Below are 14,721 nucleotides of genomic sequence, written 5' to 3'. Positions count from 1 at the left end.
GATCTATTTCAATAAGAAATTAAAGTAAGGTTAAAATCTCTTTATCAGCGGAAATGTTTTTTCCCTTTATGGGAATCTGTATTGATTTCATCAACAGGTTTAAGTTGAACGGTTGGTTATTTTTAGAAGGGAATTTATTATTATAACACGATTTGCTTCCTTTTCCTGACCCTAAATTCAGCTGAAGTTCACCTTTGGGATGAAGGATTGTACGTTCATACATGCCAAACAACCAACGTGAAAACATTAAAGCAAACAGAGCTCTACTATCAGAAATGATATCCAAATACAAGTATCAGATTGCTGGTTAAAAATGTGCACCCCCAATGAAGACATTTTGTCCACCAAGTAGTTCCCTATTTTCTTTTTCTAGACCAAACCATGCAAACCTTATTTTTGTGCAAGAAAATCCTAGAAGATAAGTTTCCAAAGCACTCAGTTCAGCTGTGTGAAACCTGCAAACATGCAACATTCAAAGTCACTTCGCTCCAAATGCTTCCTAGTTCTGATTAAAACTGGAACCTTTTTCTATCTCATGTCAACATTTATAAAACAAAAACTAGATGATTCAGCTGGATACAGAGTGGCCGTTACAGGTTTATAGAAACATATGAACAGCTGGACAGGAGATGTAGGCACAACTAATTATTGGCAGGCTGAACAGGCTGGTGGCAGGCTGAACGGGCTGGTGTAAGGCTGAACAGGCTGGTGTAAGGCTGAACGGGCTGGTGTAAGGCTGAACAGGCTGGTGGCAAGCTGAACAGGCTGGTGGCAGGCTGAACGGGCTGGTGTAAGGCTGAACAGGCTGGTGTAAGGCTGAACAGGCTGGTGGCAAGCTGAACAGGCTGGTGGAAGGCTGAACGGGCTGGTGGAAGGCGGAACAGGCTGGTGTAAGGCTGAACGGGCTGGTGTAAGGCTGAACAGGCTGGTGTAAGGCTGAACAGGCTGGTGGCAAGCTGAACAAGCTGGTGGCAGGCTGAACAGGCTGGTGGAAGGCTGAACGGGCTGGTGGAAGGCGGAACAGGCTGGTGTAAGGCTGAACGGTCTGGTGTAAGGCTGAACTGGCTGGTGTAAGGCTGTTAAGGCTGGTGGAAGTCGGAACGGGCTGATGTAAGGCTGAACAGGCTGGTGTAAGGCTGAACAGGCTGGTGGCAGGCCGAACAGGCTGGTGGCAGGCCGAACAGGCTGGTGGCAGGCCGAACAGGCTGGTGGAAGCCTGAACAGGCTGGTGTAAGGCTGAACAGGCTGGTGGCAAGCTGAACAGGCGGTGGAAGGCGGAACAGGCTGGTGTAAGGCTGAACGGTCTGGTGTAAGGCTGAACAGGCTGGTGTAAGGCTGAACAGGCTGGTGGAAAGCTGAACAGGCTGGTGGCAGGCTGAACAGGCTGGTGGAAGGCTGAACGGGCTGGTGTAAGGCTGAACGGGCTGGTGGCAAGCTGAAAAGGCTGGTGGCAAGCTGAACAGGCTGGTGACAAACTAGAAATGGGGGAAATGGCTGAGCATGTAGATGATGAATGAGGAGGTTAGTAGCATGTTTAATAGGTTGTTTGTAGGCTAAAAATGCTGGTGGCATTCTTGAACAGGCTCACCATGGGTGGTTTGTGGTTGTGGTAAACTGATCAGGAGGAGCCCAGGTTGAAACCAAAGTCAGAAGCCTTGAGAAAACAGGAAGGGCAGGGCAAGCAAAAGAATACAGGATTAGAAGGCATTGGACACAATCACTGGGATTAAGCTTTAACAGGTAATGAGACAATCTGGCAGAGACTGACTGAGATGGCAGGGATTCGTAGGCAGTTGCAGGTGAAATATGACCTTTTTTGCGAGCTTCAGGTGAAGCTGTTTACCCCATGAGCAGGAGGAGAAAAACAGCCAGCCTGCCTGAAAATCAAAGCAAAATAACCAAATCTGGCTGCATAACATGCCTAAATGTACTGAGTTGTTTCCTTTTGACTGAATATTTAATTTGATATTTAAAAAGGTACCTTATGACTTGTATATTTCTTCTTTTTAAGCATAAGCATGATTCCACTACCTGAAATTCCTTTAGCAAACAATTATAATCTCAATATCTAGCCGTATATATTGTGAAAAATGAGATTAGCTACCAATCTAACAACTCTGCATTGTTTTTGTCCATCCCTTCATGCGTTTAAAGCCTGAGTGTGGGGGGGGGGGGGGTCATTGGAATTCTCAGCGGTCTAATTAAATATTTGTTTTATTGCTATGCAGATGCAGACGAGTGTGCAGAAGGTTCAGATGACTGCCACATCGATGCCCTCTGCCAGAATACGCCCAAATCCTACAACTGCATCTGTAAGCCAGGCTATACGGGAGATGGGAAGCAGTGTGAGGGTAAGTCTCTGATCCTTCATTCGGTTCATCATCCACATCACTTTGATCTAACCCTCGTCTATTTTGCAAACTTAAATGGAAAAGCAAATAACTGAGGAACTTTAAGCCCAAATTACATGTGTGATACATCATTTGAAAGCTAACACCTTTCAGTTTCTGAAACTATAAATGACAATAGTGAGTAAATCACAAATCACAGCCCAAGCTGCATCAGTTCAAACATGACTCAAGGTTGGGTTTTTTTTATTTTATTGCTGCATTGATCCAGTCTCAGCTGTGTTCCACTGTTACTCAAGCCGCTAACACGGCTCTGCTTTATATAACCCATGTTTAGCCTTGTTTCAAACCTTATCTCATTGGCTACAAAGCCAAACAGTCCATATGGTCTCAACCAATAACAGCAGGACTCTATGAGGCGTAATACCGCTCTACTCGGAGCACCATTGGCTGGAAGGCAGGGAGCGCTTGTGAGACTTCAGCGGCTGTTCCTGACTCAAATGGATTCATACAAAGATGCAGAAACTTTTGTCCTGTAGATAAGAAGATGATGAAAAGAAACATACCAAACACCGCGGGCTAGCAACTGAGGAAATAAGTATTAGGAAGTAAATATTAGCAAGATGCTAAGCATCAGTTGTGACCAGCTAACCTTTCTAATGTCAACAATCGGACGTTATGGGCGATTTTCTCATCATGGAATATTTTTATTACTAATATGCTGGATTACTTTTAATCTGTGGACCCTGATGGACAAATGGAGTATAAACAATTGAAGACTGGATTTATCTAACGGCTTCTGGACACCTTCAAAGGGATGTAGTTGAGTCAATTGGTCATGTTTACATGTTGACATGCTGATATATCTGTGTTAATTGTGCTTTGATGCTCGATGTGTCCATAAAATGAACTTGGTGGTTGAATTGTGGAGAATCTAAGCTTTCCAATGATGTCTGACATCTATATTGGTAAACGTTTTACCGGTGACATTTTCATGCATTCTGAGTTGTTAGTTGTAAACTCTTTAAAACGATTCACCGGCGACCCGGTGGGTTTGGACAGGATGGAGAACAGGTGGTAAAAATACACCGTTGCCTTACAGATGAAAGGTAATTCAAACCTTACAGAAAGGTGTTTGCTCTGCTACAGCAGCTTCCTGGTCTAACAGATTGTTCCCTGACCAGCTTAGGAACTGTGGGCTAAAATGTGTCTAGAGCCAGACGGTACCTTCAGCATCTTTATTACTTACAGTTTCTGTGTCATTAAGCTGGTAGCTAATTCAGTCACACAGTGGGCTGGAAGAAAACCTACAGATGGGACATAAACTGTGCAGAATTATTAAGCAATGAGTATTTCCACCACATCGTCCTTTTCATACATGTTGTCTCCAAGCTGTTTAGGCCTGAAAGCCAACTACCAATGAAGTAAATCAGGTGGTGAGCATCTCTGTAATGAGAAGGGGCGTGGCCTAATGACATCAACACCCTATATAAGGTGTGCTTAATTATTAGGCAACTTCCTTTATTTGTCCAAATGGGTCAGAAAAGAGATTTGACAGATTCTGAAAAGTCAAACATTGTCAGATGTCTTTCAGCAGTTTGGAAATAACCAAGCTGTTGAAGCGGGATCATCACCAGTCAAGAGGTTCATGGCAAATGGCCAACAGGGGCGCAAGAAGCGTGTTGAAAAAAGAAGATGCTAAATAACTTCCAATGAACTGAGAAGAATGAAGCGTGAAGCTGCCAGGAAGCCATCAGCCACCAGTTGTTCCATATTTCAGATCTGCAACATGTCTGGAGCGCCGAGAAGCACAAGGTGCTCAATCCTCAGGGACCTGGCCAAGGTAAGGAAAGCTGAAAAAAGGCCACCTTTGAACAAGACGCACGAGACAAAACGTCAAGATTGGGCCAAGAAATCTCTGCAGACTGATTCCTCCAAGGTGTTTAGGTCTGATGGAATGAGAGAGAGTCTAGATGGTCCAGATGGATGGATGGGCACCAGGCTGGATCAGTGAAGGGCAGCAAGCTCCTCATCCACTCAGACGCCAGCAAGGTGGAGGTAGGGTAATGCTATGGGCTGCTATCATCAAAGATGAGCCTGTGGGACCTTTTCCGGTTGATGATGGAGTCAAGATCAACTCCCAGACCTACTGCCAGTTTCTGGAAGACGCCTTCTTCAAACAGCGGAACAAGAAGAAGTCGCCATCATTCCAGAAACACCTGATATTCCTGCAGGACGATGCTCCGTCACACGCATCAGAATACGCCACAGCGTGGCGGCCAGAAACACCTGATATTCCTGCAGGACGATGCTGCGTCAAACGCATCAGAATACGCCACAGCGTGGCGGCCAGAAACACCTGATATTCCTGCAGGACGATGCTCCGTCACACGCATCAGAATACGCCACAGCGTGGCGGCCAGAAACACCTGATATTCCTGCAGGACGATGCTCCGTCACACGCATCAGAATACGCCACAGCATGGCGGCCAGAAACACCTGATATTCCTGCAGGACGATGCTGCGTCACACGCATCAGAATACGCCACAGCATGGCGGCCAGAAACACCTGATATTCCTGCAGGACGATGCTGCGTCACACGCATCAGAATACGCCACAGCATGGCGGCCAGAAACACCTGATATTCCTGCAGGACGATGCTGCGTCACACGCATCAGAATACACCACAGCATGGCGGCCAGAAACACCTGATATTCCTGCAGGACGATGCTCCGTCACACGCATCAGAATACGCCACAGCATGGCGGCCAGAAACACCTGATATTCCTGCAGGACGATGCTGCGTCACACGCATCAGAATACACCACAGCATGGCGGCCAGAAACACCTGATATTCCTGCAGGACGATGCTCCGTCACACGCATCAGAATACGCCACAGCATGGCGGCCAGAAACACCTGATATTCCTGCAGGACGATGCTGCGTCACACGCATCAGAATACGCCACAGCATGGCGGCCAGAAACACCTGATATTCCTGCAGGACGATGCTGCGTCACACGCATCAGAATTTCATTTCATTTATTGTTTATTTGAAAGGGGACAGTGTACATTAATAAACATTAAAACAATGTAAATATACCCAAGTTAGCTAAGGTGTGCTAATTTTCATTGGTAGTCCCCCAGCCAGATATTAAAAAGGCAACCTAGAATGTTAACCATCAGCCTGCTTACAGCCTCTTTTGTCTTCACCTTTGATGCGTTCCTCAGGCTCTGTTTTTTTTCAATTTGGCTCCAGATGACTTTGAACCCTTTTTTTGAACTAATTCTTTGGGATTTCCTTCTTTCTGTCCTTTTTGAGCCTTTCCGCTCTTTTTCTTCTTCTTCTTGTCCTGCTGTTGTGCTGTCGGTGGGTCATTTTCTCCTTTTTCCTCTGATGCTTTCTTCTGTCCTTTTTTCTCTGCTTTGGCTTTCTTCTTCATGAGGAAGCGAGGAGTTGTGCAAATGGTGTCTCTCTTAGGAGGTTTCTTCTCTAGTCTTCGCTTTACTTTGCTGTGGATCTTTTTGAAGCCGATCATATAGTCCGGTACAGGGCACCCAGCTTGTTTAATAACATTAGCAATGCTCCGCAGCAATGGTTTGTCGTTTTCCGTAAAGAAAGTGATGGCCTTTCCCCGATGTCCTGCCCTTCCCGTACGACCGATTCTGTGGATATATTCCACAGCACTCGTCGGGAAGTCATAGTTCAGCACCAGGTTGACACCTTTGAAGTCGATTCCTCTGGCGAGCAGAGCCGTGCAGATCAGCACCCAGATCTTACCCGAACGAAAGCTGTTCACCACGTTGTCCCTCTGCTGCTGCGTGCGTTCGGCGTGGATCACGTCAACATTGATGCCTTCGTACACCAACTCGTGGAAGAGCTCCCGCGCTCGCTCTATGGACTGAACGAACACCAGCATGGGAGGCAGGAAGCCTTTTTTGATGAGGTCCCTCATGGCCACGAGCTTCCCGTTCTCTGTCCCGACGAACAGCAGCTCCTGTTCCACCGTCTCCACTGCTGCATTTCTGTGTCCGATGTTTACAGAAACCAGGTTGTCAAGGTTCAGACGGCACCACTGTTCCACCTCTTGCGTACAAGTAGCGCTAAAAAAAGCCCTGCGCACCTTAGCGTTGGAACATGCAAGGAAAATGGTCGCCAGCTGCTCCCTGAAGCCCGTCTTTCCGTCCTCAAAAAGCTTATCAGACTCGTCAACAACCAGCCACTCCACACTGCTCAGGTTGATTCCTGGAGGATCCTGATTGAGAAGGTAGATCAGTCTGTTTGGAGTACTGACGAGTATATCATACTTTTTATTGGACTGCGGACCGTATTTCTTAGCTGCCAGAGAAGCTTTATCAATGATATGAACTCTGAAGCCGACGCCCTCCGATAGGCGCAGCAGCTCCCTGTAGGTCTGGCTGGCCAGTTCTCTGGTTGGAGAGATAATCAGAGCTCTGAAGCCCAAGTTTGCTGGCTGCTGCAGGTGAGCGAGCAGAGGAAGAGAGAAGGCCAAAGTCTTTCCAGATCCTGTAGGAGCACAGGCTAACAACTCCCGACCATGCATCATGAGCGGTATGGCCTGCATCTGTATCGGTGTTGGCGTGTTTAGTCCTGCTTCCTTGAGGTTTTGGATGACGCGCGGGTTGATATGATACTCAGACTGAAGCTCCTCAAATGAGCAAACTGGGTCAGGCACATCACTGCCATGAACATTTATACGGTGCTGTGCGCGGATACGATTCACCTTCTCCTGATGAAGATGCTTCAGCCTCTTAAGCGAGGATTTCTCTTCCCCATCTTTCTGTAGGTTTTGGATCTTTCTGTCCAGGGAGGAGGTCCAGGTGATGCCACCTTTCTGGGTCTCATTCAGCGGCCTGTTATAACCTTTCTCATCCACCTGATTGATTTTAGTTTTCTTGTTTTTCTGCTTTACGTCTTTTTCTTGCACTTTGTGCTTTCTTTTGCCACCCTCCTCTGAGTTTTCACTGTCACTGCTCTCACAGTCTTTCTTCTCCTCTTCATTCTCTCCTTGGCTCCAGCTCTGGACTCCATTAGCCGCCCCTGGGCCGAAGTAGTTGATCCCAGAAAGGGAATCCAGCGATAGTTCCCCACCCTGAGATCTGGCCACCTTAAACCGAGCAGCGTCTTGGCCAAATCTCTTTAAGTCAAATTTAGCTCCGGCCCCGAGTTTCTTAAACAGTTCAAAAGCGTCCATTGCTGCGGCAGCAGCGTCGTCCATTGCTGCGGCAGCGTGGCGGCCAGAAACACCTGATATTCCTGCAGGACGATGCTCCGTCACACGCATCAGAATACGCCACAGCGTGGCGGCCAGAAACACCTGATATTCCTGCAGGACGATGCTGCGTCACACGCATCAGAATACGCCACAGCATGGCGGCCAGAAACACCTGATATTCCTGCAGGACGATGCTCCGTCACACGCATCAGAATACACCACAGCGTGGCGGCCAGAAACTTCCAAAATATGAACCTTTCATATTAAGGAGTCTCTTGGGTTGATTGAGAACACAAATGTGGCTCCATAATAAAAATAATCCTCAAAAATACAAGTTGCCTAATAATTCTGCACACAGTGTAGATGCTTATATGTTGGAAATCAGGCTTTGGGAATAATGCATGTAAGATTGTAGCACAAACTGAATATCAACATGCAAATAAAAATCAAGATGGTGTCTCTTTTTCCTGCAGGTTGCTTTTAATGAGGAAAAGTGAGAAGTTTGTTTCTCTTAGGTTCAGTCTTCTATTGTGTGTAAAATGCAGTCATTACATCGCTGTGCTTTAAAGGAGCCTCTTTAATACCTTTGCAAAGCAATTAGTTACAGTAGGATGGAAATCTGTTTACAGTTCATTACAGCAACACGTCTTATTGGACGTTTCTCTAAAATTCTGTCGCACTGGATGGAAAAGGTCTGGGAACAATTCTCAGGTCTCTCTCCGCTGATTTTTAAAAGGTTTTAGTTCTGGACTTTGACTACGCAGTTTTAGCACATCATAATACATCCCTGTATTAAAAAGAATCATCATTTCCATCCATCTTCCCTTCAACTGTCCAGAAAAGCAGGCCCACATCATGATATGACCGCCGCCATGCGTCACTGTAAAGATGCGCAGTTTTGGGTTTCCATAATATTTGTGTTGGTCAAAAGGTTTGCTGTGGCCCCTACGGTTAAACCCCGCAATAGTAAAATAAAAAAAGTCTAAATCATTCCCCAAAATATTCATAACAAATGTATAAATGATGGAAAGTATTTCTAAGACATTATTTTAAAGTCTTCCTCTCGTCACTAGGGGGTGCTGCTGCATGAATCCACCCTAACCCTATCATGCTATCTGTTTATCAGACGCTAACTGGACATAAACAAATTATCAGTATCACTTATTTTCCCGACATGAGGCTCAGAAATGTTTTTTTTAGGTGAACAAAAATCTGGACATAATTGTAATGACTTAAAAAAAAATCACTTTTTGTGAATCATGTTCACATGATGTCACAACCTTTAAAAGCATTACGAAGTTTTCTAATGGTGCTGCCACCTGTGGTGAAAACACAGAACTGCAGCTCTGTTCTGCTTCTTGCAGCTCGCGCTTTTAAAGTTTTCATTTGGTGTCTGGGTTTAAATAGATGCTGGTTGTTTCTCAGTTTTCACATCTTGAATATAAATCTTTGAATGTTTGGTTTGACCTTTTCAACATGGAGGCTCATGACGTCACATCTGCCGAACAGAGCGGGAACTTCTGATTGGCTCCAGGCTGATGGACGCATCACTGAGTTACTGTTTGCTCATCAAACCATGTTTTAGACCTTGAATAAAAAGGCCAGTTTGAATGTATTTTTCAGCAGAAACTCTCAAAATGTTTCTTTAAAACTCAAAGAATCAAAAAGAATGAAATAGTTAACATGTTTCTATTTTAAGGTTATGAAACAAATATACATCACATTACCCACCAAGTTTCCAATAAGCTGGTTATGCTGGCCTTTAAATCACGCTAAAATACCAGGATTTTAAAAATAAAATACTTTAACAAATAGTTTTGTTTATTTGTCCTTATTTAATTAGAGATCATCTAAGCACCAAAACCCATAAACTAAGGAAAATAAAAAGTTATTTTTAAAGCTTAAACACACTGCTCTTTAATGACCTGCTAATTCAGTTTGTCTCGCTAAACTCAGACCTCAGCTGCTAAAGTTCACCTGAAACTGACCTGATGACATCATTTCTAAACGTTAGCTTCATCTTCTGATTTAATGTGATCTTTGTTTCTAAACCCTCTTAGGGCTGAATGCTGTAGCTGCTTTCTATCCAAGCTTTAGCTTTTCTACACTGAAGCTTAACTCTTAAAATCTGGTGCCTAAAGGTAAAACTGAGGGGAATAAATACTACAGGACAACATGTTTATATATTGTTGGTGAAACTTTGAAAATCAAGTGTTTCCTTTCTTGGTTCTTTCTAGTTTTCAGCTCCAGGCTGATAGACTATCACATGAAATCCGTCTAGTTTAAAAGATTTATTTTCCTTTTCACAAACATTTGCAGGCAAGCAAAGATAAAACACACTATCACACCATTAGAGAATGTAAATAAAATGACTTCTATATCTTGTGAGAGGATTGTGCTTTCTGTGTCACATACGTTCATGTGGTCACCTCATCATCCAGTATATCAGAAGTGGAAAGAATGAGTCTAATTAGATCCATAGTCAGGATAAGGCCCGTAGGTCGGGACTCCACTACATGTTGGATCCCATTCGTCTCTTTACTAACACCATGAGATCAGGCAGGACTCAGCACTCCCCCCCCATCCATGGAAGAAGCAACAGCTCCTGACAGCCCCTCCAAATGAAGACGGATGGCGGATGGGAGGACACCCCTGACCCTGGTGATTAGATATGAAGGCTGTAATTGGCTGACTGTGTTTTCCATCAGCAGACATTATTGGCCATTTTTCTAGCCAGCGCCATTATGGGCTCTGCTTTTCCTGGAAGCACCTGAAAGCAGCCGAGCCGCTGCACTCCCTCTCTGCGTCCCTCAGGTCGTCTCTGGTTCTCCGTTATCAGCGTCAGCCTGTATCAGCAGACAGGCAGTCAGCGCTCCAGGAAAATATGCACAACTGGATAAAACCAAGAACAACTTTTTCACTTCACAGAAATTTATTGGCCTAAAATGTATCAGTTCAACACTTATTGAGTAAAATAAGTCAAACCCCATTATACACAATAAATGTTTTATATTTTATGATATTAAGTGTATTTCACTCAGCTGTGACAATGATTCAGTATATTAGAATAAGGCTTTGTTTCTTTTACTTCTTTTATCCATCCATCCGTCCGTCCGTCCGTCTAACCGTCCGTCCGTCCGTCCATCCATCCATCCATCCATCCATCCATCCATCCATCCATCCATCCATCCATCCATCCATCCATCCATCCATCCCACTCTGGATGGTGCAGCTCTTCTTTCTAGGAATCTGGCCACATCTATTAGTCCTCCAAAACCCTGACCCCCCAGGGTGCAGACCAGGAAGCAGAGTCCTAGTTTAGCAGACCTCTCTGCAGCTTCTCTACTGTTACCCACTCTTTACTCCATCCAGACAGTGTCTTGCCCATGACCAAAATCTAATAAATTAGCAAATATTCCCAAAGGAGGAAATCATGATAATCTAATAAAAATAACTCCAATTGGGGAAAAAGTTAAAAGGATTAAATCTGGTCTGTTTAACATAAGATCTCTTTCCTCTAAAAGTCTACTAGTTAATGACTTGATTTGTGATAATCACATTGACTTGTGTTGCCTTACAGAAACCTGGCTGCAGCAAGGGTGTAACTGTGCGATAAAAGTTGGTGGGGGCGCTCTAAGGGTGGGGCATTCTAAGGCTGGGGGCGCTCTAAGGGTGGGGGCGCGCTAAGGGTGGGGGCACGCTAAGGGTGGGGGCACGCTAAGGGTGGGGGCGCTCTAAGGGTGGGGGCGCGCTAAGGGTGGGGGCGCTCTAAGGGTGGGGGCGCGCTAAGGGGGGGGCGTGCTAAGGGTGGGGGCACGCTAAGGGTGGAGGCACTCTAAGGGTGGCGGCGCCTTAAGGGTGGAGGCACTCTAAGGGTGGGGGCGCCTTAAGGGTGGGGGCACCTTAAGGGTGGGGGCGCTCTAAGGGTGGAGGCACGCTAAGGGTGGGGGCATGCTAAGGGTGGAGGCGCTCTAAGGGTGGGGGTTCTCTAAGGGTGGGGGCGCTCTAACGGTGGGGGCGCGCTAAGGGTGGGGGCTGATGGCCCTACAGCTACTCAACCCAAACGCTTTCAATAGGGTTTATATTTTCAAAAAATGAGCTCAAACATCTATTTATTAAATGCTTTCCTATTGTTGAGAACACAATAGAACCACAGCACTCTGATATTTATAGATCTAGACAGATGGCTGCCTTTAGTGCTTTATTTATAAAGGGTTTAAAAACATTAATGTATAAAAAAAGTCAAATAACAGCCGATATGGATGCCAACATCAATAGATCCTGCATCCCTAGAATGGACACAACTTCACTTCCATCCATCCATCCATCCATCCATCCATCCATCCATCCATCCATCCATCCATCCATCCATCCATCCATCCATCCATCCATCCATCCATCCTTTTGCTGGTTTCTTATACTTTAATTTTCAGTCTGTTTTCTGTGAGTCTGTTTCTCTCTGGGTTGCAGATATTTCTGAGTCCTGCTGAACCACAAAAAACAAAATTATATGTTGAATTTTATTATAGCATTGCATATTTTGTCTTGTAAACTTGATATATTTTATTGCATGTTGCATATCCCAGTAAATCTGTTTCACATTTAAATCAGCAGTTCTCCCTAATTGTGTCTCTGCTTAAAATCAGATTGATGAACCAGTCTACCAATATAATGATGCCAGAGAAAATCATTTTCAGGATCTCTAGAAGCTCTGCAGCCTGATTCTCTGTTCAATCTGAAAACAACAGATCTGTGTTCATTTTAATCTGGAACTCTGAGTAATGCTCCTCTGAGGAGCCCAGCTTTTTTTAAATCATATAAATCACCATCTGTTGCCATTTTTAGCTGAAAAAGCTCTGTATGTGTAACAAACAGATTTTTCGGTGGTATCTCTGTCTCCTAAGTTTTACCTAAACATATATTGGAGTAGCTGCCAGTTAAAATTAACTGAGTGCTGCTGTGAATTTATGTTAAAACTGCTTGCCATAGTTGGTCAGATGAAACCGAATTTATGTTAAAACGGCGTGCCATATACTGTGTCTCTCCTCCTCCACGTAGCGACTCTGTACGCAGTAAAATGTGACCCCAAATAATAATATCTCCCAATGCGAGAAAGGTGGGACTCTAGAGCTGCGGGCAAGCGAGAAATAAACAGACTCAAAACGCTCTGAACACAGACAGCTGCACCCAACCCCAGTTACTGTTGGATAAAATATCAGCGGAAAGGGGAGAAAAAGCAGAAATTATTGATGGGGACGTCCCCTCCATGCCAAAGTCGGTGGTGACATGTCCACACCAGTCCTTCAGAAAGTTACGCCAGTGCCTTACAGAAACCTGGCTGCAGCAAGAGGATTATGTGAGCATAAATGAGGCAACTCCTTCAAGCTATTTAAGTTTTCACATCCCCAGAAGTTCTGGGCGAGGAGGAGGAGTAGCAGCAATCTCTTTAGTCTTTCTAGACTTACTGATTACTCCAAAGGCAGTTAATACCTACAACTCTTTGAACATTTAACCCTTAATTTCCCTGATCCAAATGTCAAGGCAAGAAAACCTCTTCTTTTTGTAACTTTGTATCGTCCACCAGGTCCCTACTCTGAATTTTTAGATGAGTTTTCAGAGTTCCTTTCTGATTTGGTATTAAATACTGACAGGGTCATCATAGTGGGAGATTTTAACATCCATGCTGACATTGAAGGCGATAGCTTAAGAGCAGCCTTTAATGCTATCTTAGACACTATTGGCTTTGTTCAAAATGTGAATAGTCCCACGCATTCTCATCTTCATACTTTGGATCTTGTGCTGACATACGGCATAGAATGTGAAGAAATAACAGTATTTCCTCACAACCCTGTCCTCTCTGACCACTTTCTAATAACCTTCAGGATTACTTTATCAGAGTTCTCCTCCCCCAAAAGAAGGTTACATTTTAGTAGATCTTTATCAGATAGTGCAGTTATAAATTTTAAAGAACCTGCTTCACTTTCTCTCTCCTCTGTGTCGCTGAGCAGTGCTGAAGAGGGCGAAGGTTTAGCTCATTCCCCTCAGGCGTTTTGATGAAAACAAATAAAACTAATTAAGTCAGTTTGACTATAAATTTTGTTCTGTATTTTGTTCCCAACTCTTCAAGTTTAAATGTCATTATAAGGGATTAATTCAGAAGAGCTCCAGTTTTAGATGGATAAATTCACTTTATAAACACAGTTTTATAATATGGTTTTATTTTGTATTTATTTTTATTCCTTACTAACTTCCAGGCAACATATTTATGTTGTTTTTTTTTTATTTGAGATGGAGAGCATAAAATACCTAATACCTTTTTATCATGTAATCACTGTATGGTTATTATCTTGGGTATTCAGTAGATCCGTTACTCAGTACTTGCTTTTTTACCTAATCTAGGTAAACTTTTTACTCTCAAGTTATTTCTTAAAAGTTACTTATTATTATTTGAGACAAAGTATGATGAAGTAGTGCTACTCTGAAGTAGTGCTACTCTGAAGTAGTGCTACTCTGAAGTAGTGCTACTCTGAATTAGTGCTACTCTAAGTAGTGCTACTCTAAGTAGTGCTACTCTAAGTAATACTACTCTAAGTCAAAGTTTGGCTGCTCCATCCACCTCTTCACATGTTTTAATGTCTCTGTGTTTCCCAGCTTTAAACTAATGGAGAACGGCAGCAGCCACAGAGGACGGATAACAAACAGATTCCTAAGAGCTTTTAAACTAAACTAGCTTGAATTCTTATATGTTATAAAAAAAAATAGTTTTTTCATATTGAAAAATGACGTCATAACAAAGCATAATTCTTGTTTTTGTTCTAAGTTATGGTTTTACTTTGTCTGAATGCATTTTCTTTCTTTTAAAGTTAAAACATATTTTTAATAAATCAAAATGTCTACTTTATACTTTCTTATCAATTTAATTTGAGAAAAATGAATTAATTTAAGTGTAAAAAACTACATAAGTTTTTCTAAGTTGATCCAAAGTATAATTTCTTTCAGTTGAAGTTGTTATTCACACATTACATCAAAGCTGCGCTGCAAGGAAAGGGGCTGCAGGAAGAAGCAGTAAAGAAAACACTTTAAGAACGTCATAAAATAAAAAGTTAATTCAACCAAATATTAAAGAATTCTAGAAT

General features: G+C 43.6%; 2 protein-coding genes across 3 annotated transcripts in view; one reads left to right on the top strand and one right to left on the bottom strand.

The window, feature by feature from the left end:
- scube1 (signal peptide, CUB domain, EGF-like 1) overlaps positions 1-14,721 on the top strand; it is a 131,380-nt gene that overhangs the window by 4,950 nt on the left and 111,709 nt on the right. For both annotated transcript variants that reach the window (XM_038272927.1, XM_038272928.1), the window contains exon 2: positions 2,229-2,351. In XM_038272927.1, coding sequence (XP_038128855.1) covers positions 2,229-2,351 — 123 coding nt within the window. The remainder of the gene's footprint in view (positions 1-2,228; positions 2,352-14,721) is intronic.
- Positions 5,572-7,575, bottom strand: LOC119775059 (probable ATP-dependent RNA helicase DDX52). The gene has a single exon (XM_038272929.1). It carries the CDS (start codon positions 7,562-7,564, stop codon positions 5,576-5,578), a length of 1,989 nt encoding a protein of 662 aa, XP_038128857.1. The 5' UTR covers positions 7,565-7,575; the 3' UTR covers positions 5,572-5,575.

Source organism: Cyprinodon tularosa, unplaced genomic scaffold (genome assembly GCF_016077235.1).
Source record: "Cyprinodon tularosa strain WSP-4 unplaced genomic scaffold, ASM1607723v1 ctg849, whole genome shotgun sequence".
Classification (NCBI taxonomy): Eukaryota; Metazoa; Chordata; class Actinopteri; order Cyprinodontiformes; family Cyprinodontidae; genus Cyprinodon; species Cyprinodon tularosa.
The sequence above is the reverse complement of the archived record's forward strand: the minus strand, read 5'-3'. Positions and strand labels throughout refer to the sequence as shown.